Source organism: Callorhinus ursinus, unplaced genomic scaffold (genome assembly GCF_003265705.2).
Source record: "Callorhinus ursinus isolate GAN/ISIS: 27379988/994484 unplaced genomic scaffold, GSC_fseal_2.0 scaffold1, whole genome shotgun sequence".
Lineage (NCBI taxonomy): Eukaryota > Metazoa > Chordata > Mammalia > Carnivora > Otariidae > Callorhinus > Callorhinus ursinus.
In genome coordinates, this window is record NW_027397063.1 from 50,899,826 (window position 1) to 50,927,083 (window position 27,258).

General features: G+C 42.1%; 2 protein-coding genes across 9 annotated transcripts in view; one reads left to right on the plus strand and one right to left on the minus strand.

The window, feature by feature from the left end:
- CCDC191 (coiled-coil domain containing 191) overlaps positions 1 to 687 on the minus strand; it is an 88,965-nt gene extending 88,278 nt beyond the window's left edge. For all 5 annotated transcript variants that reach the window (XR_012378478.1, XM_073893543.1, XM_073893549.1 and 2 more), the window contains exon 1: positions 465 to 687. Coding sequence is in view for 4 of the 5 variants with exons in the window: in XM_073893543.1 (XP_073749644.1) it covers positions 465 to 554 (90 nt within the window). In the remaining variant the exon portion in view is untranslated. The remainder of the gene's footprint in view (positions 1 to 464) is intronic.
- On the plus strand, positions 182 to 26,143 carry QTRT2 (queuine tRNA-ribosyltransferase accessory subunit 2). 4 transcript variants are annotated; one of them, XM_073893570.1, is made up of 9 exons: positions 182 to 279; positions 5,796 to 6,013; positions 6,786 to 6,841; positions 8,549 to 8,625; positions 10,199 to 10,411; positions 16,599 to 16,798; positions 19,458 to 19,609; positions 21,687 to 21,804; positions 24,063 to 26,143. In XM_073893570.1, exons 2-9 carry the CDS (start codon positions 5,814 to 5,816, stop codon positions 24,292 to 24,294), a joined length of 1,248 nt encoding a protein of 415 aa, XP_073749671.1. In that variant the 5' UTR covers positions 182 to 279; positions 5,796 to 5,813; the 3' UTR covers positions 24,295 to 26,143. The 4 variants fall into 4 exon arrangements, with proteins under 4 accessions (XP_073749671.1, XP_025730289.1, XP_073749685.1 ...); XM_025874504.2 differs by lacking the exon at positions 182 to 279 and adding an exon at positions 825 to 955; XM_073893580.1 differs by lacking the exons at positions 182 to 279; positions 5,796 to 6,013; positions 6,786 to 6,841 and adding an exon at positions 6,862 to 7,431.
- The last annotated feature ends 1,115 nt before the right edge of the window (positions 26,144 to 27,258 follow it).

Consider the following 27,258-nt stretch of genomic DNA (forward strand, 5'->3'; position numbering starts at 1 on the left):
TTTTGATACTTTATGAAAAATTAGAAGGGGAGAAATATGAGGCTGAGGACTTAACATGAAGGTCTTCCCTCTCCAATAACATCTAAAATTAGGAAAGGAAAGTGAAGGAAATGGGAAGGGAAGGAAAGAAAGAAATGTGCGGGAAATTCCCTAAAATTGCGGGGGTGGGAATGCGAGGCGAGGGAGTTCGAGAATTCTCTTCACCGGGATGGGCACTACCAGACCTCTCCTGTTTAAGAAAATGGAAATAGTTCTTTCACGGTACTGCCCACCAAAGCCGTAAGTTATCCAGACCCCAAAAGTTCGTAGGCCCCCTTCACCAGGGCAATGCCGGCTCCAGGGCAGTCAAGGCAAGGGGCAGCCAGCTAAGGATGCCCCTGGGGGAAGAGGGAGGTAGCGCAGCCCAGCCGGTTGCCTCGGGGCCGGTCCCCGCCCCCCCAGAGCTCCCGATTGGGATGGATCACCTTGGGACTCGGCTTCCTTGTAAACTGTTTCCAGCGATTCGGCCCCGTCCTCTTCCTAGAAGAGGACCTTTCCTTGGGCGCCAGCAGCATTTTCCAGGTTCGGGCCCGGACCACCGCGAAGCTGGAACTACCGCTCCCTTGCCTAGGCTGCTTCCTGGTCGTCCTGGGAGTTGTAGTTCCTCCGGCCGCAAAGAAGGCAGGTGTGGGGCGCCGCCGAACCTCCACTCCCAGGAGGCTTTGCGCAGGCGGAACGGGTTAGCTCAGTAACCCATGGCAACGGCCGCGGTCCCGCGGCCTCGCAGTCACCAGAGCTCGCTTTGATATTACCTTTGCCTTTTCCTGGCGCCCGGGGATGACGCAGTGCTCCCTGATTGGCTCTGCAGCGGAGGCGGTGGTTTAGGGGGCCGAGAATTCTGCTCGCCGGACACGTGGTAGCGAAATACGAAGAGTTTGAGGGGTCTCAAGGCCAAAACAAGGTGGGAGGTGTGCAGGTAAGTGCCCCCTTTTCCTGTTAGAATGGGGGCTACCACGGGTGGATGAGTCGCGTCGCGCTCAGACGCGTACTCGTTGTGTTGTAGTAACTGTAGTTGTACTCCTGACATGTTTCTCCTTCCCTTTTCTGGCTCTCCTGGTGGATCTTGGCTTCTCTAAGTCCAGATTCTCCCAAATCGTGTAAGCTTCACTGCATCTCAGAGAGAAAAGGGCCTCCTTTCCACCGGCCTCTGCTCAAGAATCAGGCTCTCAGCCGGAAGTGTTTTCTGGACTGCACTTAGGAGGGTTGGGATGATCTCGAATCCCTGAGCTAAGGGCTTCGCGAGGTCTGGGGCCAGTGGAGGGGGCCCATGGAGTGAAGAAAAATCCATCCTTATTGACTTAACTCAGATGTTCCCGAGGCAGTACTTTCTAGGATACATGGATTTGTAAGGAGGGGTAGTGGTTTACGTGGGAGCTTTGAACCCAGCTTTGTGGCTGTATGACCTGAGGAAACTTTAATAACGCGAACCCTGGATTTACTCATCGGCAAACCTAAATCACTGGAATATTGTAACGAAGAAAAATCAATGTAAACATAGCGCTTTGCCAGGAAACATAAACTAAACTAGACTTGAGATTGGTGAAAATGAGATCAGGGAAGTTGTGTCCTCGTACTATTGCAGAGATCATAGGACCTGCTCTGTAACTTGAGTGTCCATCAGAAGGGTGATGGTTGAATAAATTGTGTCACATCCAATTTACGTAATATCATGAAGTAGTTATTTTAAAAGGGTAAGTTAGTTCTGTGTCTTCTCCAGGAAAGATATCCATTTCCTTCTGGGAAAAAAGCAAATTGCAGAGAAGTGCATACAGTGTGGTATGTTTCCATTAAAAAAAAAAATTCCCCTCCCATATACGAGTATGTTTAAATGTTTGTATGAGTATGGAGAAAGGTTGTAGAGGCTGGGAGGATGGATAGAGGCAGAGAAGAAAGGTGAGGGAAAACAAAGAAAATAATAAGAACACTATAGCAAAATGGAAAATATGACTATAAAATTGTATCTTAACATTACAATTAATATAAACATTGCATATGTGTATGGACAAGATGAGACTTTTAATAGGCTATCAGCCTATTAGAGTACAATCTCTAAAGCCAGACTTCCCTGATTTAAGTCCTGGCTCTGCCACTCCCCAGATGGTGACTCTATTACCCTCAGTTTTCTCATGTAAAATGCACTTAATAGCATCTGTCTTACAAGGTCGATATGATACATTTTAGCAGGGTTAATATGTAAAAGATGGTAAGTGCCCAATAAATGTTAGCTGCTACTATTGTCATTATGTGAAATTGTTAACTTATATTGTGATCACTGACATATTTAGGTTTACTTCTACCATCTTATTTTGTATTTTCTGTATTAGATGTGCTTTTTGGTCTCTTTTCCTCTTTCTTGCCTTTTATTTTATTAACCAGTTTTTCTTTTATCATCCCCCATCCCTCACCAACGGTTTCAGAAATTATGCATTCCGTCATTAATCTTTTAATGGTTACTTTGAATTACTTTGAAATTTTTGGCACACATACTTAACAGTTTGACATCGTTCATTATCTCTCTCCCCCTCCCAAATAGTGTAAGGATTTTAGAATACTCTGCCTCTGAATAAGCTCTGTCTCATCTTCTGTTATTGTTTTCTAGAATTTAAAATCCATCATTTCTGTGTCTTTCTGAGTCAACTCAGTGCACCATACTGTTTCGAAGTCCTTCAGACTTTTTTGTATGCATGTATAAAACATTGTAGCGTGTGTGTGTACATACATGTTTATAAACATGTATACAGTTTTTCTTTCACAAAAAAATGTGCTCACCTAAGCTTACTCTTTTTCCTTAGCATATCACAGTCATGACAGTCAGTAGAGAATTCATCTAAAAAACATTTAGAAATCCCTTCTTCTGAGGGAATGCTGGGGAGGTGGGGTGGGGCATGTGTAGCACTGGAACCGTTAGGACATGTTGGTACAATGCTACCAAAGGTGCAGGGAATCTCTGTTAGCCCTTGTGAAGGCATAGTTCCATTGACAGCTTATCACTTGTCCTTAAAGTGATAAAGTTTTTTCCATGAACAATTTCCAGGTGGCTCTTGTTAATGGTTTTTCCTTTAGACTTTCCTAGGAACTCCATTTGTAAAAGTGAAGTGTGAATGTGTATTTAGAAAAGCATAACACCACAAATCTTAGAAGATACCTTCAGTGAGTGACCCACAGGGGAGAGGGTGATGATGAAGGCAAATAAAAGTCAGCTGGTATTTTGGAGACTATTGGTTTGTTTCTTGAGAAATTTGCTTGGTTTAGATTGTATCCCTCCCAAAGCATTTTTTTTTTTTTTAAAGATTTTATTTATTTGACAGAGAGAGACATCGGTACAGGGAACACAAGCAGGGGGAGCAGGAGAGGGAGAAGCAGGCTTCCCGCCGAGCAGGGAGCCCAATGTGGGCTCCATTCCAGGACCCTGCGATCATGACCTGAGCTGAAGGCAGCCTCTTAATAACTGAGCCACTCAGGCACCCCCCACAAAGCATGTTTTAAAAAAAACATGTGCGTGAATATGTGTATGTGCGTATTTATGTTTACATTACTCCGTGATAAAAACTTGTTGTATTTGAGCCCTTAGAAAATGGCTGCACTTATAAAAATTATCATAAACTGAATAGTGAATGGGGAAAGGAAAGTGTGGTTCTTCTAGCTCTGGGCAAAGTTGCATTTTTTTTTTTAATGTTGATTTCCAGCTGAAGGGCATTTTCTAATGCCCTCTAATATTTGTATTCATTCTCATGATACAGAGAATCACTGACAATAGCAATTTATCTATTACAGTACTTTTTCTTGGGGCACTTGGGTGGCTCAGTCATTTAAGCATCTGCCTTCAGTTCAGGTCATGATCCCAGGGTCTTGGGATCAAGCCCCGCATCGGGCTCCCTGCTCCGTGGGAAGCCTCCTTCTCCCTCTCCCACTCCCCCTGCTTGTGTTCCCTCTCTCGCTGTGTGTCTCTCTGTCAAATAAATTTTAAAAATCTTAAAAAAAAATACAATACTTTTTCTTAAATGCAGCCATCTACTTTTCCTTGTTTGCTTTTTTGTTTGGTGACATGTCAATTTATCATCATTAGGATGGGACTCTGAAGAAGCCCCAAACAGCAGGTGTGAGTACATAGCATCAGAGTCCTGCACTATGGAGAGAGCCAACTGGATATTCCTTTCTAGCTGACCTAGTAGGTTCAGTATACGAAGCTGAGGACTTTGAATTTATTTTTAAAAATATGGGGATTAAACTTTTGTGCATTGTATCACAGGAGAACCCATCTCTGCATCCAAGAACATGGCCAGTGTCCTCTAAAGCTCCCAAGGACCTAATGACAGACCTTGCGTTAAGAATGAAGAAATCTGTTTCTTCAATTGAGGGAACAGTGGGAAAGGAAGATAAGAGAAAATGCTTTCAGAATTGAGCGGATGATTAATCACAATTGAAACTCTTCTGTCAGAAGATGGGGACTCCTAGAACATGTTCATTGTTTCCTTCCACAAGGATAGGTCTAAGAGGTCCCCAAGAGAAAGCTAAGTGTTGGAAGCCAAGAGTCTGGGCTTTCAAATCTAGTTGCTGCTTCCCCTTTTTTTTTTTTTTTTTTTTAAGATTTTTATTTATTTATTTGACAGAGAAAGAGACACAGCGAGAGAGGGAACACAAGCAGGGGGAGTGGGAGAGGGAGAAACAGGCTTCCCGCGAAACAGGGAGCCCGATGTGGGGCTCCATCCCAGGACCCTGAGATTATGACTCGAGCTGAAGGCAGACGCTCAACGACTGAGCCACCCAGGCACCCCACTGCTTCCCTCTTGGACAGTCCCTGTGTCTAACCTTGGGGAATCTGAGGACCAGTGGGTTTCCTTTCAGTTATCTTTACATAGATATGTAAATCATTACTTACCCTTCCTATTCCAGTTAATACACTCATGTGGCATTTGGATTCCTGTGTGGTACGCCATAGGGCATGAATACAGGAACTGGTCCTCTTTCCTTTTTTGGTTCTCAGATTAAATAATGTGCATTCTTATTTTGTTGTTCAGTCTTTGAGATTGGTTTGTTTGAGCCTGACCCTGAGGGTGGATCTGTGCTAGGTGTATGGACAAGATCCAGGGCTTGCTACACAAAAGGACCAGGGACTAGTCACCAAGATCCCTGATAAAAGTAAAGCTGAATTGCTTATGAATCGCACGTATGCTCCATGTGGTTTCTCACTTCTATTTGGACACCATATAAGAACAAATTAGAAAATAATCTTACCTCTCAGAGATAATCTCTATCTTTTGATGTATATTGTTCCATATAGTTCAATAAACACCGGGATGCTGTTTTGGAACCTGCTTTCTTTACTTAACATATTAGGAGAAATTGCTATGTTGCCTAGCATTCTCTCAAATTAAAGGAAAAAAAGGATCAAATCAATAATCAGTATAGCCTAAGCAGGGTGGCCTTCTTTTATATACATTTTCAAGGCTGAAAGCTAGCCTTTGGCAAAAGAATGCACACTCTTTCTGTGATTAGTCATAACTCCTGTCCTTCCATTTGTTTGATTTTTATCAGTGCAGACAAAAATTCCATGACCGAATTTAAATGTGGTTGATGTCATCATTTTGCTCTGGGTCTTTGGGGAGAGATATCTTCCCTGATATCTAAAACAATTGTAGACTGGAAGTAGTAATAAACATGCTGTCATTCATCATTGTGTAGGTTACTTTCTTTGTAAAATGCTTAGCCTTTAGATGTCATGGAGCTCCTGAATTTACTCTTCTTTTCTTAATTAGGTAGAGGAATCTCTTAGGATGAAGCTGAGTCTTACCAAGGTAGTTAATGGCTGTCGCCTAGGAAAAATAAAAAACCTGGGCAAAACAGGGGACCACACCATGGACATTCCAGCCTGCCTTCTGTACACCAAGACCGGCTCTGCCCCACACCTGACCCATCAGACACTGCATACTATCCATAGGCTTCCTGCCATGGCTCAGCTTACGCTGTCCTCGTTGTAAGTATTAAACCCGATCACTTAAGTATCAACTCTGGCAGCAGCTCAGATACCTTAATAAGGTGCAGTAAAGAGAAAGACTTTTTTGATTATATGCACGAAATTTATAGATTTTTAGAATGAAATCAGATGTCAAGTGTTAATACGTCATCTGGCCCTAATCTGGAAGCCATAGGCCGGACCTACGTGTCAGAGCTGCTTCACTATTCCTCTGGCCCAACTGTGCCAGTATGGTGGCCCTCATTGCCTCCCAGAGGTGACAGGGCAGGAAATGATCTGTGAGAACCAAACTTGGTCTCTAGGGGCTGTCTTCACGCACCAGCCTCAAACGTTTCCCTGTATCTGCACATGTACTTGCTAGTACTACATTATGAAAACAAAACTAATGGAGTTAGATCATTTTATGTAATGTACATACTGACTTTATGCTTAATTGAAGAACCTGCTGTATGATGAAATAACTGCAATATTGTGTTAATAATAGTGATTTTAAAGGGGAGAGGGGAAGAAGAAAATGGGGCATTTGGAAGCAGTTGATCTTTGCCAGTTTCTGTTCTCACAGAACTACTTGTAAATTGAAGACCTGTTCTCTGGCTAATGAACACAGCCTAATGAGTTGCGACTCTTGAATAATGGCGTACTTTGTTGTTCAAGACTACTACTACTACCATTGTCACATAGCTTGTTTGGGTGCAGGGAAGTGGGTTTCAGTTGTTGTATAGAGTGTCTATAGAATGATTCTTCATTATGTATTTTTCTGTTTTGCTTACAGGGCAGAACACCATGAAATCTTGGCAGACTATAAGGAAGGAATTGGAAAGTTTATAGGTAGAAATCAAGTTATTTGTGTTTGCCTCATGACATATTAATTTGAAGTTTGGAGGCACTGTTGACTGATCTTTCATTCATACATTTACTTATTCATTAATTTAATGAGCATTTATTGGGCATCTAAGAAGTACGCATTGGGGATTCAGAGATGAATAGAAACAGTTGCTTCCCCAGTGGAACTCAGAGCCTGTCTGAAATAAAGATAAATAGGTAATTCTAGTAGGATGCAGTGACCACATTTGCAGGATTAGGAATATGTACATGTACCAGAAGAGCCCAGAGGGAGGAGCACATAACTTGCTGTAGGGTTCATGTGGATGGAGGTCAGACTAAGGAAAGGATTCTTGAGAGAGGGAGGAAGAAGGGGTACCTTTTCTGAGTCAAGGAAAAGTAGGACTTAGCCAGCTCGGGAGGTGGGCGCAGTGGTGGTGGTAGACAGGTGTGGGCAGACATCCCAGGCACAGAGCAAAGACCCAGAGGTAAGAAACTACATGGGACATACCTAAGATCCAAAGCAGTCTAGCCGTGTTTGAGCCAAACCATAAGATGAAGCAGAAGATGAAGTGTTTATCTATAGCTGTATTCTGGTATGTTAATATTATCTTTTGTTCCAAAAATAGGATTTTATATACAGATGCATGTGTCCATTTGATTATAGGAAAAGCTTTGCAGTGGCAGCTAGAGAATCCATTCTTCTGTGGATCACTTTCTCCTGAGCTTTCTCCCAATATCTAAGACTCACTTAAGTGAATGAAAATTCTGTTTCCACTGGTTATTCAGTCCTCTGCTTCTCTGGGGAATTGCATGACGACTTGTTGGTCACAAGGCCCTGTTTTTAAGTAGAAGGATTTATGTAATGTTTTCCTTGAACTGAATCCAATTTTAAAACCAGCTTTAAAGTATACAAGTATATAATTAAGTGAAAATAGCTTAAAAAGCTTTCTAGAGATAACTATAATAATTGAAATTGTGGAAAAATAGGTGGAGAATTGCAGAGTTTTTTGTTTTTTGCTTGCTTTATTTTCTGGGTCTTTTTTCAGTGAAATCCCCCCCCCTTTTTTTTAATGAAGATATAGGGTAGCATAGGAAATTTAAGCACATATGGTTTAGTAAACACTTTAAAAAATTTTTTTATATGACTATATTTTTAACTAAAGAACCTAAGAAATTGTCATCTTGAGTCAATGAAACTTACTGAGAATTCGATCCATTTTCATTCAGTATGCTATAGCTTCCCTGTAATTCTGTCCCTAGGTCCCATGATGTGGGATAGCTTTATTATTAATCAGATTACCTTTTGACCATATCATTTTGTCTTTCCAGTAGCTTGTTCCTTTGGATGGTACCTAACATGAACATACTTGATATTATATTTTTCTTCAAAATAAATCAAGTAGGGTCAACATCAACATGGCACTAAACACTTTTATTGTATTTCGTACTTTAAGAAACACTTTTCCTTTGTAGCAACTCAGTCATTAGACATGAACCTTTAGTTCTTTTTTCAGATGAGTAGGTTTTAAAGGTAATCTTTTCATTCATGTTGACAGGCCTCTTATAATTCTAGGATCGGGTATGAACAGTTTACAACGTCTAACAATACTTACTTTATCCAGTAGTACACATATGAAGCTGCCCTCTGTTACAACACTGTGTAATTGTTGATGTAAGTGCTTGCAAGAGTTCTTTTTTATGTTTATACAGGCATGCCAGAATCACTCTTGTACTGTTCCCTGCATGATCCAGTGAGCCCCTGCCCAGCTGGTTATGTAACAAACAAGGTGTGTTCTCAGAAGGACCTCCACGGCTGCAGCTTTGTCCCAGAAAGTCAGCCTATTGTAGCTTTCCAGTGCTAGATCCCACTGCCTGGGATACTAGCCCATTCCTGACCCCTTTATACCTTCTCCTTATTTCAATGAATATAGTGGGATGAGTGGTTTATAGGAATTAGAGTAGGGCTGCCTGCAGATGGGGTAAGGAATATATCCTCAGCATTTTCATTGTTGCAAAAAAATTTGGGGATGAAGGAGGGTCAAGTACATGGCAAAAAAAGAAATTGCTATGATGGTAGAAAGCAATAGTTTTTTTATGCCATGCTTTATTTGCAGTTTTAACAACCTCAGGAAGCGCTAGGAAAGTTGCTGATGAGTGTTATCACATGTATAACTATATATAGTAGAATCTCCGTGTAATACTGCTTGCTTTTAGAACAGCATTTGAAAAAGCTGGGTGCACAGCCAGAGATTTTAGCTAGTGACGAACAGTATCAAAAGGACTTCATTAAAAGTTTCCACCTGAGACATGGCGCATTGGTCTTGTCCCTGAAGACTACATTCTGGCAAGGCCTCCATATATATGCTGCTTCTTTACAAATGCAGCTACTTTTCCTGCACCTGCTTTATTGTTGTCAATAATATCTATTAATCTTACCTAAGAGAAGTGTTTTAAATGAGTCTTCTGCTTTAAACTTCTTTTTATTTTGTAATTTTAATCCAAAAGAGAGTATTTTTACCAGTTACCTACCTTACCCATTTGTAAGGGAGAGAGGATTCATTTAAACAGTGTTCTTAAGCCTTAGGCCAGAATAAAGAGACTCTATGTGGCCTCCCCATTCATGTCCTTGTCAGTCTCTTCTAAGAAGAAAGATACTAATGGGGAAGGAGTAACCAAAGAACGTTACATCGAGGTGCTTACGTGTATTTTGACTTCTTTGTGTCCGTATCTAACTCAATCCAGTAAAAACTTACTAACCTTCAGTAATGTGTGAGGCCCTACACTAGGCTTTTGGGGCACAGACATGAATTGGGATACTCAGTACTATCATTTCCATAAAAGACATAAGTACAGATTGCTGTAAGAGCTTAGAAGAGTGAGTGATGGATTATGCCCAGATACGTTTGGGGGGCACAATAGAGTAGATGATATTTGGACCTTTCTTGAAGGATGCATGGTATTTTACCAGGCAGAGAAGTAGGGGGAGGGCATTTCAGCCAAAAGGAACAATGTGATCAAAGAGCAAGATCAAAGTCTGTGGTGTGTTTACAGACAGCATGCATGGGGTGGGGTCTCGGAGAATGGAAGACTGGGCTGGAAAAGTATCCCAAAGAATTCTTGGGGCTAGCTCAGAAGCTGGCTGTGTGGCTGCTGAAGGATTCTCTGTCAGCTATAAGGTGCTCGGAGAATTGGAATATAGTACAGGAAGCTTCTTCTGCCCCCCCACGTCTAAGATAATGAATGCCACCATCTCTCTATTTGTAAGGAAGGATTAAATTCAGTATTGCTTTATCATTTTATTATTTCCTTTTGATTTGCATTTTACTCTTGCTGATTCCTCATCATTTTGTTCCATGGCAGTCTGTGTCCGTGTGGGGTGTTGGGGGACGAGTGGAAATGACTGCTTCCAAGTTCATGGCAATTCAGCAGGCCCTTCAGCCAGACTGGTTCCAGTGTCTGTCAGATGGAGAGGCATCTTGCGAGGAAGCAACTTCCATAAAAAGAGCCAGGAAGTCTGTTGATCGATCGCTTCTATTCCTGGATAATTGTCTACGGCTACAGGAAGAGTCAGAGGTAAGGCTGCAGCACCCACCACTCCTTGCTGTTTAAAACTCTGGCTTACTGCCGTTCCATACTACTGCCTTCTCAGCTCCTCCTTCTGCTTCCTTGCTTCTCACTTCCTGGTCTCTGTTACTCTCCTGTTTTCTTGTCCTGAGCCAGATGTGTTCTAACTCTCCAGAATTCTGCCTTAGGCTCTCTTTTCTCCCCACTGTGGATGTTTTCCCTGGGCAGCCTCCCCTTGGTTTTAATTGCTGAATAATTCGCAAATTATGTGGATAACCAAGCTCACTCTGCTTAGCTTCAGAATGACATAAAGTGGACTGCAGCTGGATTCTACTAGAGTATCCCTCACATGCACCTCAAACTCAGAGGAAACCAAACTCTGTATCTGATCTCCTCAAACCTTTCTTTTCCTCTCTGTCTTAGTTCATAGCAGCCACCAAGTTCCTCAGCCCAGAAATTTGAGTCTTTCAAGACTCCTTTTTAAAAAAGTTTTATTTAAAATCAATTAATTAACATGTAGTGTATTATTAGTTTCAGAGGTAGAGTTTAGCGATTCCTCAGTTGCATATAACACCCAGTGCTCGTTACATCACGTGCCCTCTGTAATGCCCATCACCCAGTTACCCCATCCTCCTGCCCACCTCCCCTCCAGCAACCCTCAGTTTGTTTCCTAGAGTTAAGAGTCCCATATGTTTTGTCTCCCTCCCTGATTTTGTCTTTTTTTTTTTTTAAAGATTTTATTTATTTATTTGACAGAGAGAGAGAGACAATGAGAGCAGGAACACAAGCAGGGGGAGTGGGAGAGGGAGAAGCAGGCCTCCCACCGAGCAGGGAGCCCGATGCGGGGCTCGATCCCAGGACCCTGGGATCATGACCTGGTCCGAAGGCAGACGCTTAACGACTGAGCCACCCGGGCGCCCCCTGATTTCATCCTATTTTATTTTTCCCACCCTTCCCCTATGTTCATTTGTTTGGTTTCTTAAATTCCACATTCAGGGCTCCTTTTAATACCCAATTTAATATCCAATTGTTTGCTCCTTCTTGATTCCATGTCCCTAAATATATCTAGGATTTGCCCCCACCTCCCCATCTTTCTTAGCACCACCTTGAGGCACAATAACCTCATCATCTCTTATGTAGACATTACCTTTTAATTACTCTGTCTCTTCTCATTTCCATCCAATCCATCTTTAGCCCGGCTATCTGAGAGATCTTCATAAGACACAAATCGCTCATGTCCACTTCCCTAAGAGAATTTAATGACTCTATGTCAACTCTTATGTGACATGGACAGGCTGCTGTGACCTGACCTCTGCCTACTCCTCCAGCTCAGTGCCAACCTCTTTCTCCTGTGTTTGAGGCCCTTCTGAGTCACCCACAGTTCCCGAGGCATTTCCCTGTTTCATTTTGCTGAGGCTGTCCACGGACTTCCTTCTGGACTGTTTCTTTTTTTCTGATCTCCAGCCATATTGCTTCTCTTGCTTCCAGACCCGGCTCATTCCATTTCATTCATCGTTCTAGGGAACTGTCCCTGATCCTTCCAGGAAGTTCTGTTCATCCTTTGCCATCCGTTTCATTTGTATGTGGCTGTATTATAGCTCCAGTCATATTATAGTGCAATGATTTCTTAATGGCCTTTAACTTTATTAGATTGTGACCTCCTTAAACTCAGTTTTTCAGTGTCCTTTTTGTATCTCCATCATGTAGCATAATCCCTGACATAAGTGAGCCCTCAGTAAATGTTTGCTGATGGTGGCTGGTATTGACGGGCTGGGGAGGATGAAGCTGCGGTGGTAGATCAGATACCCTGGTAGCAGAATGAATGAAGCTGGGAAAGGATGTAGTCACGAGAGAGCAGAGCTGGTGAGAGAAGAGAAGGTGTGACCGGAGGGGAGAATTCAGTGTTCAGATCACTTATGTGGAGTAATCCTGAGCAATGTGATCAGGCCCCACTGTGGCAAAGTGCACTGAGGTTGAGGAACATTGTTATCTTGAGTGTACCAATGAAAAATATAATTGGCTGATAAAGTTAGTATACATAAAATGATTGGAGGAAACTTAGTTGTCATTCTGAATAGAACTCTCATATCCACAGTAAGAGTTCAGCGTGGGGACATTGCTGTGGGTCCTAATTGTTAGTGTTGCTCGCTAGTAATTGTTTTGAGCCAATCATTATCCTTGTAGGGTGAGTAATGTTTACATGAGTAGAAAGGAGGACAGGGAGTGTGACCGCATGATTATTAGAACAGCCGGATGAGCCTCAAGTCCCTCTTCCATGCTAGTCAGCCTTATCATTTCACACTATTGCTGTGTGGTGGTCCCTCTTTCTATCCCTATGATCATGCCTTTTTCTTGACATGATTAATAGCGCCCTCTTTTACGCTTACATGTGTCCTAAATTTTTTTTTTGAAAGAGAACTTTTTATTACTTTTACGTACAGAAAATTCAATGGTGCACACTTAGCCCAGTTTGGTGGCCAGTTCTTTAGCCTCTGCCTTTCTCAGCTTGGCCATGTGAACCACCGACTTTGGACCCAGGACATTGCCTCTCCAGTGATGGCAGATCTCATCATATCTGTCACTGTAATTGGTTCTGATAGCTTCCAGCAGCTTAGCCCGAGCTCCTTTGTCTTCCAAGTTAACCTGTGTGACAGCAACAGTGGTGCAGGTCTTCCTGTGGGCGAGATGCTCCAGCCTGGCCTTCCCCTTGATAATGCAGTAGGGAACTCCCATCTTATGACACAGGATGGGCAGGAACACAACCAGCTGAATGGGATCCACATCATGTGCAGTCACTACCAGCTGAGCCTTCTTGTTTTCCACGAAAGGGGTGACTGTTAACCCCAGCTGGAAGGACAGGTGGCATCTTAGTGGGGACATCCCCTTTGCTGGCAGCTTTCTTCTCAGCCCGGACCAACAATCTTGGCTTCTTCTCTTGCTTGGTCTCTGGTCTGTATTTGTGGGCCAGCTTAGGCAGGTCGAGTAGTTGTTTGGCAGTCCAAGGCCAAGGTCTTGGGTGAACTTGTTAATTGCGGGAGGTACTTTCGGATATTTATAGAGAAAAGCCCTTTGCCACTGCAGCTGGATGTAGCGGGGCCATTTGACACAGCGGGTGAGGTCCCTTTTGGGCTGGATGTCCTGTCAATGCCAGAATTCTTGGGCCTTTCCTCAGGCAGGGGTTAGGGCTCTGCCAGTCACGTAAAGGGGCAGGCCCATTTAACTAGCTGCTTTGTATGTCTGCATCCATCTTTCCCTTTTCCTGTGATTTCTTCCTTTTTTTACTCACTGGATCTTCTTATTCTGAATGCCCTTGAATACTGAAGCTCCCCAAAGTTCTAGTGTTGGCTCTCTTCTCCACATATTTCCTGGGCCAGGGATAGCAAATGGGTTTCATCCCAAGGTGCTTGGAGCTGTGCCTGAGTGCAGCAGGAAGAGAGTACCTATCTGTCCCCCACATCTGCCGTGGGGAGTGGCAGCAGTGTGCCAGTGTTGCTGTTCCAGCCTGGCTCATCACATTTGTATCACACGTGTCCTCGGCGGCTGATGACCTCAAACTCAGAATGCACAAGACACAACGATCATCTTGCCTCATCCTCCACTATTTTCCTAGGATTCCCTGTCTTTGCTCTTCCCATTGTCTCCCTGTACTTCTAGAACAGGAGCCAGGAGTCATCCTAGACTTATCATCCTCTCCGTGAGCAAGTAATCGGTCAAGTTTGTTGATTGTACCGTCTTTCTTTTTTTTTTTAAGATTTTTATTTATTTGAGAGAGAGAGAGAGAGAACATGAGCAGGGGGAGGGGCAGAGAGAGAGGGAGAAGCAGACTCCTTGCTGAGCCAGGAGCCCAGTGTGGGGCTCGATCCCAGGACCCCGGGATCATGACCTGAGTCCAAGGCAGACGCTTAACTGACAACTGACTGAGCCACCCAGGCGCCCCTGTTGATTGTACCTTCTGATGAAGTTTCGGATCCTGTCCTTCCCCTTTACTCCTGCCACTGCCTTAGCCTGGGTCTTCTTTGTCTTTCACCTGAATTATTAAACTTGCCTCCTACGTATCCTTTAGCCATACTCACTCTTAATTCATTCTCCACACAGCTGCGCAAGGGTTCTTTCTGATTGTGTCCCTCTTGCTTAAACTGAGAAGCAAAATTCCCTCTTCACCACATTCCAGGCTTTCTCCCCATTCCTCTCTTCTACCAGAGAGCCACTCTTGATTTGCCTTTTTACTTTTTAGTTGCATACACATAGTTTTTACATACATGCATTACTGTATGGGGTTTTCATTACATGAGTATGATCATATGTTCAGAAATGTGCTTGTTTTTGTTTAGCAATATCTCAAAACTCTTTCTCTGTCAGTGCATACATTGCTATATCTACTGCATTTTTTTTTTAAAGATTTTATTTATCCATTTGTCAGAGAGAGAGAACACAAGCAGGGGGAGCGGCAGGCAGAGGGAGAAGCAGGCTCCCCGCTGAGCAGGGAGCCCGATGCGGGACTCGATCCCAGGACACTGAGATCATGACCTGAGCCGAAGGCAGACGCTTAACCATCTGAGCCACCCAGGCGTCCCTCTACTGCATTATTTTTAAAACACTTATGTAGGAAGCCATACTGCGAATGTATCATAATTCCTGTAAGCCTTTACACTATGGATGTATGTTTGTTTCCAGTTTTTCATTATTCTAAACATTTTGTAAATATACCTTGATGCGTATGAATGAATATATTTGTAGGAATGATTCTTAGAAGTGGAATTTTAGGACATAAAGATAAAAGCATTGACTTTTTTTTTTTTAAAGATTTTATTTATTTATTTGACACAGAGAGAGAGCACAAGCAGGGAGAGTGGCAGGCAGAGGCAGAGGGAGAAGCAGGCTCCCCACAGAGCAGGGGGAGCCTGATGTGGGACTCGATCCTAGGACCCCAGGATCATGACCCAAGCCGAAGGCAGTCGCTTAACCAACTGAGCCACCCAGGCGCCCAAAGCATTGACATTTTGAGAAGTGTTGTCTACTTGCTCTCCCAAGAAGCTGAACTAATCTTTACTCTCTCTAGTTATCAGATTATGTCATTTCTCTAACACTTTACCTCTACACTGTTGCTATCTGTCTTTTAACTATTTTGTCAGAGTGATCGGCAAAAGTGGTATCTAACTATTTCTAATTTGTATTTCCTTCCTGGTGAGCTTTAGTTAGCTCTCCACATGTGTACAGGGTATTCGCATTTACTTTTCTGAAGTTCATATTCACATATCTGCCCAGATTTCTATGGGGTTGTCATTTCCATAGAAGATTTGTTGGAGGTTTCCTATAGTATTTGTCTATTCCAATGAGCAGTGAGCTCTCCTTTGCCTTTGTCGAGAGTATATTTCACTAGAGAAGTTTTGTACTTAAATACATTAGCCTTTTCTGGTAAGCTTTAGCTTGCTTAGGGAGGCCTTCTTACTCCAAGATTATGTAAACTTGAATATATCTTTTTGAGACTTGGGTAACTCTTTTGTATGTTTAGATTAGAGGGCCATTGGGATTTATTCTTGAGGATGGTGTGCAGTGTAGATTTATTTTTTTCCAAATGGATTGTCAGTTATCCTAACCACAGAGTTCTTAAAGTTATCTCTAACAGGGAGACTTGGAGGTAGCCTAAAGAGGGCCTGGATAAGTCATTTAAACGAATGAAAACTGATACTTTTGTCCTTTCCCTCTCATACTTGCTCAGTGTGTGTGTGTTTTGTTTTTTTTTAATTTTTTTAATTTTATTTTTTTAAAGATTTTTATTTATTTATTTGAGAGAGAGAGAATGAGAGATAGAGAGCACGAGAGGGAAGAGGGCCAGAGGGAGAAGCAGACTCCCCGCCGAGCAGGGAGCCCGACGCGGGACTCGATCCCGGGCCTCCAGGATCATGACCTGAGCCGAAGGCAGTCACTTAACCAACTGAGCCACCCAGGCACCCTCAGTGTGTGTTTAATTTAACCTAAGCTCAAACATGACTGCATGTACTGATTGCTCAGTTTCTCTTTTCTTACCTATTTGGGTGGCTTTCAAGTGGTGTGTTTTGGGGAGGAGGGAGCCCTATCCCCCTTTCATGCTTCAACTGTAGCAGCTGCACTGAGATCTCTTCCATGTGAAGTTCATTTAAACGAAGGTCTCCACTATTGGAAACAGTTAAAAGCTTTTAGTCCTTTTTCCCCTTAGGTCCTTCAGAAAAGTACCATCATTGGAGTAATTGAAGGTGGAGACGTGATGGAGGAGAGGCTGAGGTCAGCACGGGAGACCGCCAAGCGGCCCGTAGGTGGCTTCCTTCTGGATGGCTTTCAAGGGAATCCAGCAACCCTGGAAACTAGACTGTACTTGTTGTCATCAGTCACCGCAGAGCTGCCGGAAGACAAACCAAGGCTAGTGTTCAGTGAGGATGCAGGCCACGCCTTGTGGGCTGCAGGGCAGGAGTGCTGGTGTTGTGTATTATGCAGAGTCTCTACATGGGCATGTCTTTTGATGAACTGATTGTGTCTTTTCTGGGCTGAGTCTGCTGAAGCAGACTATGGGGGGAGTTTCCATCACAGCTGTCCCACCTTCAATTTCAGAACGTAGATGAGGACAATTGCCAGGTGAATTACTTTATTTGATTGATTGATTGATTTAAAAGATTTTATTTATTCATTTTGACAGAGAGAGAGAGAGAGCGAGAGCAGGAACACAAGCAGGGGGAGTGGGAGAGGGAGAAGCAGGCTGCCCGCTGAGCAGGGAGCCCGATGTGGGGCTCGATCCCAGGACCCTGGGATCATGACTTGAGCCGAAGGCAGATGCTCAATGGCTGAGCCACTCAGGCGTCCCCTGAATTAGTTTATTTGATCTTCATAAGTGAGGGCAAGTGTTATACTGTTTCACCTCATTTTTATGCCAAATGCAAGTTTTGTTCTTTATTCATTATACCATGGTGCCTGGGGACAGGTATAAAATCATGTGGAACTCTGGCCTTAATCAAGGAAAGTTGAGGACAGATCTTGGGTGCCTAGCAGAATGAACATGGGCTGTAGTAATAATAAGGACGTTGAAGAAGTTCTTAGATTTGAGGCAGGTTGTTAAGTCACTTTTTGAAGTCAAGAGGACTGGCAACACTAATGGGGCTGGTTCTTTCCATAAACACGGGATTCACTATATACTGGTGTAGAGAAACGATCTGCAGGATTCAAAGCTCAAAATCTCAAGGTTCTGAGTACAGCTGATGTCTTTAATAGACTACCCACATTTTTCTTTTTTTTCTTTTCTTTTTGTTTTAAATCCCTAGTCTTTCATCCAACTTGGTATGAATATTCATGCTTTTTTCCTACAGATCTATTAAGGGATTTGATTATAGGATGCTGCTTTATGCCCCTCAGGCTGTTGAATGGTATACAGTATATGTAAATTTTACCACTTAAAAAAAAATCCAGGTATAACTTGCAATAAAGTGTGTGAATCTTATATACAGTTTGATGGATTTTTACACACGAATACAACCTGGAAATATCAGCCAGAGCAAGATACTTCCAGTAGCCTGGGCAGTACTTGCCCCACAGTTTTAACCTAGCTCTCTTGTGTTCATTGCTCCCCATCCTGTGCTGATTTTGTTCTGATGCAGATAATAATTCAGCACTAGTATTTCTAGTTATTTTCTAGACTTCTTTGAGCTAAGTGCTCACAGATGTCTGTTACTGGATTTGAGAGCTGGGATTGTTTTCATTCTATAACGTGCGTAGAAATGCCAGCTTCAGTTGGAGAGGAGTTCTAAAACATTACATTAGTTGAAGGAAACTATAGTCAGAAAAACCAGCATATATTTAAGTGTTCTGGTTGTTTAATATTACATAAGCCTTTTTTGGACTTCTCTTAGAAATCATTGAGTCTGTAAGCTTTTCTCTGCCAGTTCATAAAAGGGACTATGGGTAGAAAAACAAACAAAAGATAGCCAGCCAGCCAGCCAGCCAACCCTGATCAAGTGCACCTCCCCCTCTTGTTTTAGTGGCAAAACCCAGTTGAGTGGTATGATCACTCCCAGAATGCCTTACCGATTACCTCTGAAAATACCATCTCATCCCATCATGCAGACTTTTTATTAATGGAGAAAATAAAAGAAGAATAAAGAAAGTCAATTAGAGTCTCAGATCTTATGGGCAGAGTTGAAATTCTGAGAGCAAGAGTTGCTTTGCAAAGGAACCTATAAAGAATACAGTAGATAAAAAATGTCTTTCTTGAGCCAATTATGAAAAAGAATTCTAGGCAAAATACAGTTAAAACATGGAAAGTATCTGAGGGGGAAATAAAGCACACAGCTTTGCACTCTTCAAAAAATTTTTTTAAAAAATTGATGTATAGTTGACATATAGCTTTGCACCCTCAAAAAAATCTTACGTTGTGGATACATAGGCTGTAAAGTTCAGTTGAAGACTAGAGAGGTTGTTTAGAAGGAATGGGAGGGGAAAGGAAACTAACCTTTACTGAACTTCTCTTTGGGACCCAAAACTCCACAGTGTGCTTTTTCAAATCTCTTCTTAATCTTTACAACAAATCTGTGAGGTATATATTACTGCTCTTGTTTTTAAGATTAGAAAACTAAAACCCAGAATGGTTAAGAAACCTTCCCAAAATAGCACAGAAAGTAAATAAAAGGCAGAGCTGGGATTCGAGCCCAGGTCTCTGCTGCCAAAGTCCTATGTCCTTTCTATTACACTGTATTATCTGTTGCCTGCCATGCAACCGTGATTGGTGGGTTTCATTACTACTACTTTTTATTATTTAAAGATTTTATTTATTTGAGAGAGAGTGCGCATGAGCAGGGGGAAGGGTAGAGGGAGAGGGAAAGGGGGAGAGGGAGAAGTGGCCTTGAGCGTGGAGCCAGACATGGGGCTCAAGCCCAGGACCCTGGAATCATGGCCTGAGCTAAAGGCAGATGCTTAACCAACTGAGCCACCCAGGTACCTTCATTGTTACTACTTTTAACACCCTCTGGGAAGAGTCTCTGCTTCCATTCCTGGCATTGTCCTCAGGTCACTGTTCTTACTGTTGTTTTCACAGGCTCATCTGTGGAGTCAGCCGGCCAGATGAGGTCCTCGAGTGTATTGAAAGGGGAGTGGACTTATTTGAGAGTTTTTTCCCTTATCAAGTGACAGAGCGGGGATGTGCCCTGACTTTCAGCTTTGATTACCAGCCGAACCCTGAAGAGACATGTAGGTCTTCTGAAGTTAGTCTCTGTTATCCTCAAGTTTCTTCTATTTCATTATTGGCCTTGAGTCGCAAGCCAGAAATATGTGCATACTATAACGCCAGCCTTTTATAAAACTACCGTGTTTGTTTCTTATCTGTATGCTCTGGCATGTTGGCATACAAAACCGTAGCTCCTCAATATTAGGGAGTGATCTTAGAGTGAGCAGAACCAAGAAAAACAAAACCCTTTCTATTAACAATCTGAAAAGAGAACATTCAGGGTGAATAGTGATGAAAATCTAAGAACAGAAAACCTTTGAACTACTTCGTAAAAGTTAATTTAGTTTTTCACAAAAGAGTTCTTGTCTGCTTTTTGCAAACTCCATGCTATCAAAATACAGGGAGTCTCTCACCCCCTCTGATCCTAGTGTTACTTTTGCTTTTTTTTTTTTTTTTTACACACAGGGATGTGAAAGCTAATATTCTTTGAAGCACCACCATTTTCTTGTATTGCTTAGTTATTCAGAAGTCAAGAATATCAGTTTCAGAGTCTGACATTTGACTGACAATAGAAAAAGAATTGGAATATGGGCTTTGGGCTGGGGTCCCTTAGGATATCTACCCAGTTTTTCTGGAGAGTGTTGCATGCCCTGTCTGCCCTCTGGCCTTCATAGGTGTGATTTCCTTTCCCATTTCCTGCTGTCCTTTGAATTCCTCCTCTGTCACCGCTGGCCCTGCATTTAGCTCGGGCCAGAGACTTCCTTAAAGATTCATTTTCTTCCCCACAAGTTATTAAAATTTCATCCAGAAGATGTTACAGTTTTGTAAAGTAATTTAACCACTAACCGAAATTGAATTACTTCTGGAAACAAAATAAATCAGATTGGTCAAATTCTTACATATAAGAGGTCAGTTTTGCTGTCCTTTAAACTGCCTAGAACATAATGTATACAGGTGGAAAAGCATACCACAAACACTATAAATGTTCTTTACAAGCTTAATTATTTCCACAAAGACATGGGTAACTGTTAACCATTCTGTACCATGAATATGCAAAACATAAGAACCTGATATTGAGTTCTCCAGAACAGACAAATTCCTTTTTGGCTAGAGAAAGCTGTTTCTTTATAAAGATCAGGAAAATTGAAATAGTTTGAACGTTTTCCACTAAAGTATTATTATTAATCATATTTGTGTGTGTGTATATGTAGTAAATTAAAGTCTTTTGTTAATTGCAAAGTGAAAATTACAAAGGAATAAGTTGCCTAATATAGGAACTAATATAGTTCCCCCTAGTGATAAGGATTTTCCAGAAAGCCAGGGCATTATTGTGGTTTCCCACATCAGCGTGCAAATTCATGGCAGCAAAATAATAGCCCTCTGCTCAATGCTCACGTCACTTCTCTTTTTCCTTTGATGTGGACAAAATTACCTTCTTAGGACTGTCTGCCCATTCTCCTCGGGCTGACCCTGTGTTTGTTACTACTCCTTCCCAATAAAACTTCTCTACTTGCCGTTGTTCAAGACAGCTGGCTCTTTGCATAGTAACTGGTATTTTCCTTATATATCCAGGAATGTTCTTTCTTAAAGAGTTCAAGGGAACAACTCAAGTCCCCATCTAGTTCTGGATAATCTGAGTTCCCTGGAAGGCTAGGGTCCCCATAAAATACATAAGTTAAAACCATATTCTACTTTTAATCTATTTGGAACACAAGCAGTTACAAAGCACAACTAATTTGCATGTGTATGATGATGAGACATAACTCCAATATACACACACATTTATCTCTCTCTCTCAAACACACACACACTCTCCCCAACTGTTTTCTTAAAATCACTCCTTGACAGTAAGATTATATATTATCTACTTGTAGCCATAGTTTGCTTAGACATTGTTGAATCTCCAAGTTTTGATGTTATAGAGAATATGTCAGTGATCATCTTGACCCATATTACTACTTTTCTTATGTCATTTCCTTAGGATAAATTCTTATGAGTGGAATTTACAGGGTCAAAGGCCATAAAATAGTTACTAAAATAATCTCCCAATGACCAGTCTTTATCTGATTTTTATTCAAGACTTGTTGGTTTGTCCTTCAGTATTACAACAAAATGGGATACAGGAAGAAATAAAATATGTGGATCAAACAAAGAAAATTAAAACAACCAGTTGCAACCAAGAAATGACATCATTTGAAATTAATCTGAAGGAAAAAAAGTAAGGAATTTTTTTTTAGATTTTGATTTCTGACTTTTTAATTTTAGTCTGTTTTAAAAAGTTTATGTAACTGTTCCCTTTTCAGTTTATGACTTCATAAAATATTTATAGTTGGATATTATTTGGGCCTTCTTAAATTCAGTTCCAGAAAAACTCATTTTTTCTGCAGATGAGTTTGTGTACTTTGTCTTGTCAGAAAACCGAGGCTAGATAACTGGTGTTTTAGAAGAGCTGTCAGAAAGATTAGACCAAATCTATTGTCTGGTGTCTTTTACTCTTTCCGATTACTTTAAATAATGTCAGAGCAAAATAAAGATTTCAAGATAAAAAACAACAAAGTGTTTCAATTCTAAGGAACTTAAGTCATCTTGGTTATATACAGGTCATAAATCTTAATAAAATATTTCCCTCTATAAAGAATGAACTAAGGGGACGCCTGGGTGGCTCAGTCGTTAACTGTCTGCCTTTGGCTCAGGTCATGATCCCGGGGTCCTGGGATCGAGTCCCACATCGGCCTCCTTGCTCAGTGAGGAGCCTGCTTTTCCCTCTCCCTCTACTGCTCCCCCTGCTTGTGCTCTCTCTCTCTCTCCCTCTCTGACAAATAAATAAATAAAAATCTTAAAAAAAAAAAAAAAAGAATGAACTAAGAGATCTTGTAACTTTGTATTTGGCCCAAAGTAGTAATTATTAGTGAACCACTGAGAGGTTTTTCTATGAGTTTGGTATTCTCACTTTAGTGCTGGGGTGTTTTTTGTCTTGTGTAAAGGAACGTTCTAGGGATTCAGATTTAATTTATGTCCATCTAGGAATAGTATGGACTTGAAAATTTATGAAAGAATATGAAAATCCTAGGACTGATCTATATTCTATAGAGGCTTCTTGATTGTAGGTCTGAAATGGTGATGTTTACTACATTTAACTTGAAAAATAAGCCAAGGAGATTCATTTCTGTTTTTCAAATGCTAGGCTAATATAAATGGGTTACTACTAAACTTCTCTCACATTATAGATTTAACTGGAAATTGTAGTTCTTTTATTGTCAGCACTAGACTTGAAGTTCAGAGCCTAGCACTACTCATTGGCTCTGTGACCTTGGTCAAGTCATTTAACTTCCCTTTTTTTTTTTTTTAAAGTAAGCTCCATGCCCAATGTGGGGCTTGAACTCAACAACCCTGAGATTGAGAGTTGCATATTCTACTGACTGGGCCAGCCAGGCGCCCCTTAACTTCTTTTTAATAGCTGATAAAAAGTAACACATATGTAGTGCTTGGTACGTGCCCAGCAGTGTACAAATCCTTTGGTATTTTTTTTTTAAGATTTATTTGACAGAGAGAGAGAGAGTGCACAGCAGGGGGAGTGGCAGGCAGAGGGAGAAGGAGAAGCAGGCTCCCCGCTGAGCAGGGAGCACGATGGACGTGGGGCTCAATCCCAGAACCCTGGGATCATGACCCAAGCCGAAGGTAGACGCCCAACAGACTGAGCCACCCAGGTGGCCCCCCCTTTTTTTTAAGATTTTATTTATTTGACACAGAGAGAGAATCCTTTGCTATGTCAACTCACTTAATTCTTGTAATAACTCCCTAAGGTAGATGCTGTTATTATACTTATTACCACTACAGATGAGAAAACAAAGACGGAGGGAAGTTAAGTGACTTGCCCAAGTGAGTTGTGAGCTGGGCATCAAACCTAGGCCCAGTAGCTCGGGAGCCCTTCCTCTCTACCCCCTTAGTAGTCTTCATTGGGAAGTGACAATAAAAATGCCTGTCTTCAAAGGTGGTTGCAGAGGTTAAGTGAGACTGTGTATGTCAAAGTGCTTTGCAATCCACACACACACACACACACACACACACACAAATGCTCTGCAAGTGAAAGGTCATACCATGTCTTCTGTACTAGTTCTGGTGGTGAGTGGGAGACGTGTGTCATGCATCAGAACAGCATTTATTGTCCTTGTGTGCCGTTACATTGTGACTAACAAAGCTCAGCATGAGGGAGTGACCCGGGGACTCTCTCCTGATGCTCTTGTGTAAGCCTCAGTCCAGGAAGTTAGGTCTGTCAGGGGAAGACTCCCGAGTCTCCTGACTGATTATGCCCTAGGTTAACTTTTCACCACATTGTCATCCTAAGCAGGTGCCCAGCACTACATTTGCCAGTGAGGTTATTAATTATTGGTTATGTACCAGCAGAATAGATAGCCAAGGCTGTGGATTGCTTGTATTCCTCATTTTCTGGACTATTGTTGTGACTTCCTTTCTCAGGTACCAGGAAGACTTTGATCCACTTGTGAGAGGGTGTTCCTGTTACTGCTGTAAGAATCATACTCGTGCGTACATCCACCATCTGCTGGTGACCAACGAGCTGTTGGCTGGGGTCCTGCTTATGATGCACAACTTTGAACACTATTTTGGATTTTTCCACTCCATCCGGGAAGCACTAAAAAGCGACAGACTGGCACAGTTGAAAGAGCTCATCCGCAGGCAAGCATCTTGAGACCTGGCATACGCAAGTCTGACTCTTAGCACTGAGCCTGTCCCGCTGTTGGAATGTGGAAAGAAGAGAACAAGAAATGATCTTAGCTTTAATCATTTATATTTGAGAATAGAATCTGCTTATAAATAAGGAACGTTTGAACAAACTCTGCTGACTTGAGGCTAAAGAGATTTCTTCCAAAGACTTAAGTGACCCCAACTGATCAGAAAGAATTGAACCATGACCTCTAATATTTCAGTGCTCTTTCAGTGGAGATTCATTTAGTCAAAGACAAAAGCTTTAGTTGTGAAGGGGCAGCCCTGAAGCAGGGTTGATGAGATTGTGTGGGTTCGCAGAGTTGGATCAGAGCTTGAAAAGAGATGATTGGTCACGAGCAGCATGACTTCTGTAGACACATGACTGCTGACTGTAAAAGGAATCTGGCTGATTTTAAGAGTTTCCTAGTTTTAATCCTTATATTCTCAGGAGCCTCTCAGACACTTGTGCCTTCCAAGCTGCCTCGCTGCTGCAGTCAATCAGAAAAGGCTCTTGTGACTTAACTAGGCTTGTATCTTCATGGAATGTGGGGCTCACACATTGCTCCTACGATCAGTTGGCCCAGGGCGCCTTCGTTTGACCACATGATCTATGTGTGACTTGTCTCCTGAGAGCCCATGCAATTTGCCTGTTATGAGGCGAAAGTTTGCCCAGATGCTTTCATCTGGTCATACAGATCCACTTTGGTCTGCCCTTCAGGCCATTAATAGTCTGGCCACATAAGAACTGTAGCCCCATCAGTTGGGGAGATTCATTCACCATGTGTTCACTTGGACAGAGCCCTGGCCTGGCAAATGGAAGCTTGGGTCTCAGTTCTGCTCAGCTGTGACACCAGGCAAATCACTTAACCCCTCCATGCCTGTTTCCTCCTGAACAAACACAGACAGGCATGGGGGGTAGGACTACATGAACTTCCAAGATTCTATCTAGCTGTAATGTTGGGGGAACAAAAAGTTGTCAATGATAGTCGTAGCTTTCTTATGTCCTTGTTTACTGATCACCGTTGGCCTAGTGAAAAGTGCAGTGGTACCAGGAATCAGGCAACAGTCGAGATGTTTGAGAGCCTAGAAAGAGGTTTGGCCTGTGACTTTTGAAGTGGTTGGTGAGTTGGCATCAGCAGATCCTGAGACTGGGAAGACCCTCCTGGATCATCTTTGATTCTATGAGTTTTTTTCTGCTCTCACCAAAGGAGTGACATTCGTGTTGATTTGACAGGTGATTTTTATTTTCCTTGGGCTTTTCTGTATTTGTCATGTTTTCTGTAAGAGTACATTCACACGTAGTTTTTGTAAAAACAACCAACAGAACCAAAAAAATGCCTTTGTTTTTGTAGGAGCGTGGAATATATTTGTTTTACATTCTTAAGCTATATTTTGCTATTTTTTCATTTCAGTGGGCATTACTGACATTGTTTTTAATTATTATGTGGTTACTCTATTTTTGTGTTAGGTATCTGTATGTTTTTCTTTTATTAATGATTTAGGAACGTCCATGACATTCCTATAATCTCTCCATGAATGGCAAGGGTAGTTATGAAAGTTCTGCTCTCAAGGATCTGCTTGCTTTGAAATATATTGGACTAGACTCGTTCATAGGTTTATATTCCTGTTCAAGGCCAAATCCATTGTTGGGGGAGTATTAATATCCCAGAATCCATATAAAAATTACGAGTTTTATTTATGTTCAAAACACTGAATGTTCTGCTCAAGCATTGTTCATTTTTCTGGGTCTTTTTCTTATTAGCACATTTGGAAAAAATGTTTTTTTCCTTTAATGTAAGTCGATTAAAGTCAATAGCCAATAAACATTTTTAATTAAAAAAATATACTGTCTTGTTTCCTGTAAATACTAGTGAGTCTATTAAGCAAACTATTAAATTTCCATGGTACTAGAAATGTTCTCCATTGGAAAAGAATTTTTTTCTACATTTATTTCATCTGTGGTCCATTGTTTTAAGTGCACTCACACTAAATGCAGAATCCAAGGAGATTCAGCAATGTATCTGTCTCTTTAAATTATATAATTAGGGACCTTAAGGCCATGCTAGCACATAATAAAAATAATAATAACCATAACCTATGGAGAGCATTTTTAACGAACCAGTCACCTTAGTAAATGCTTTCCTTATATATCTCGTTGACCCTTAGAGCACGGTTATGAGGTGTGGATATTATTCCTATGTTAAGACCTGGGTTTCAGGAAGGGGCGCCTGGGTGGCTCAGTCGTTAAGCGCCTGACTTTGGCTCGGGTCATGATTCCACGGTCCTGGGATCGAGCCCCACAACGGGCTCCCTGCTCAGCCAAGAGCCTGCTTCTCCCTCTCTCGCTCCCCCTGCTTGTGTTCCCTCCCTAGCTGTCTCTTTCTCTCTCTCTGTGTCAAATCAATAAATAAAATCTTAAAAAAAAAAAAAAAAGAACTGGGTTTCAGGAAGGCTGAGTAGCCTGCCTAAGGGCCTACCAGGAATTTCTGGAAGGTTGAGTAGTTTGCCTAAGGGCCTGCCACTAGTCAGCTTCCAAGTTAAACTTTAGCCGCATCTAACACTCTGCAGTTAAAGCATTGCACTAAATAACTTCTTGTGACTTGCCCCTGGGTTGAAGTAGCCCCTAGTTCCTCTAGGGGGAGAACTAGAAGGGCCATATGGCCCCGAGGTGTTGGGGACTTCTGGAGCCTCACTGTGGTGTGGCCTGGCTCCCACTCCTGCCATGGGGAAGGGCGCATGCTGGCCCCTGTAGGTGCTCAACGTGAGTTGCCATTCCACGTCCCCCACTTCCTCCCGCCCCCAATCTGGGGACTGTAATCACACCCTGAGTGGTGTTGAAAGGGTTGGGGTCTGCAGTCAGTTCAAGCAGACTCAGGGAATCAATGGCAGTCTGAGGTGTCCTAAAGTGCCCTGGGGGAGCGCTACTCTATTCTTTGGGAATAAAGGG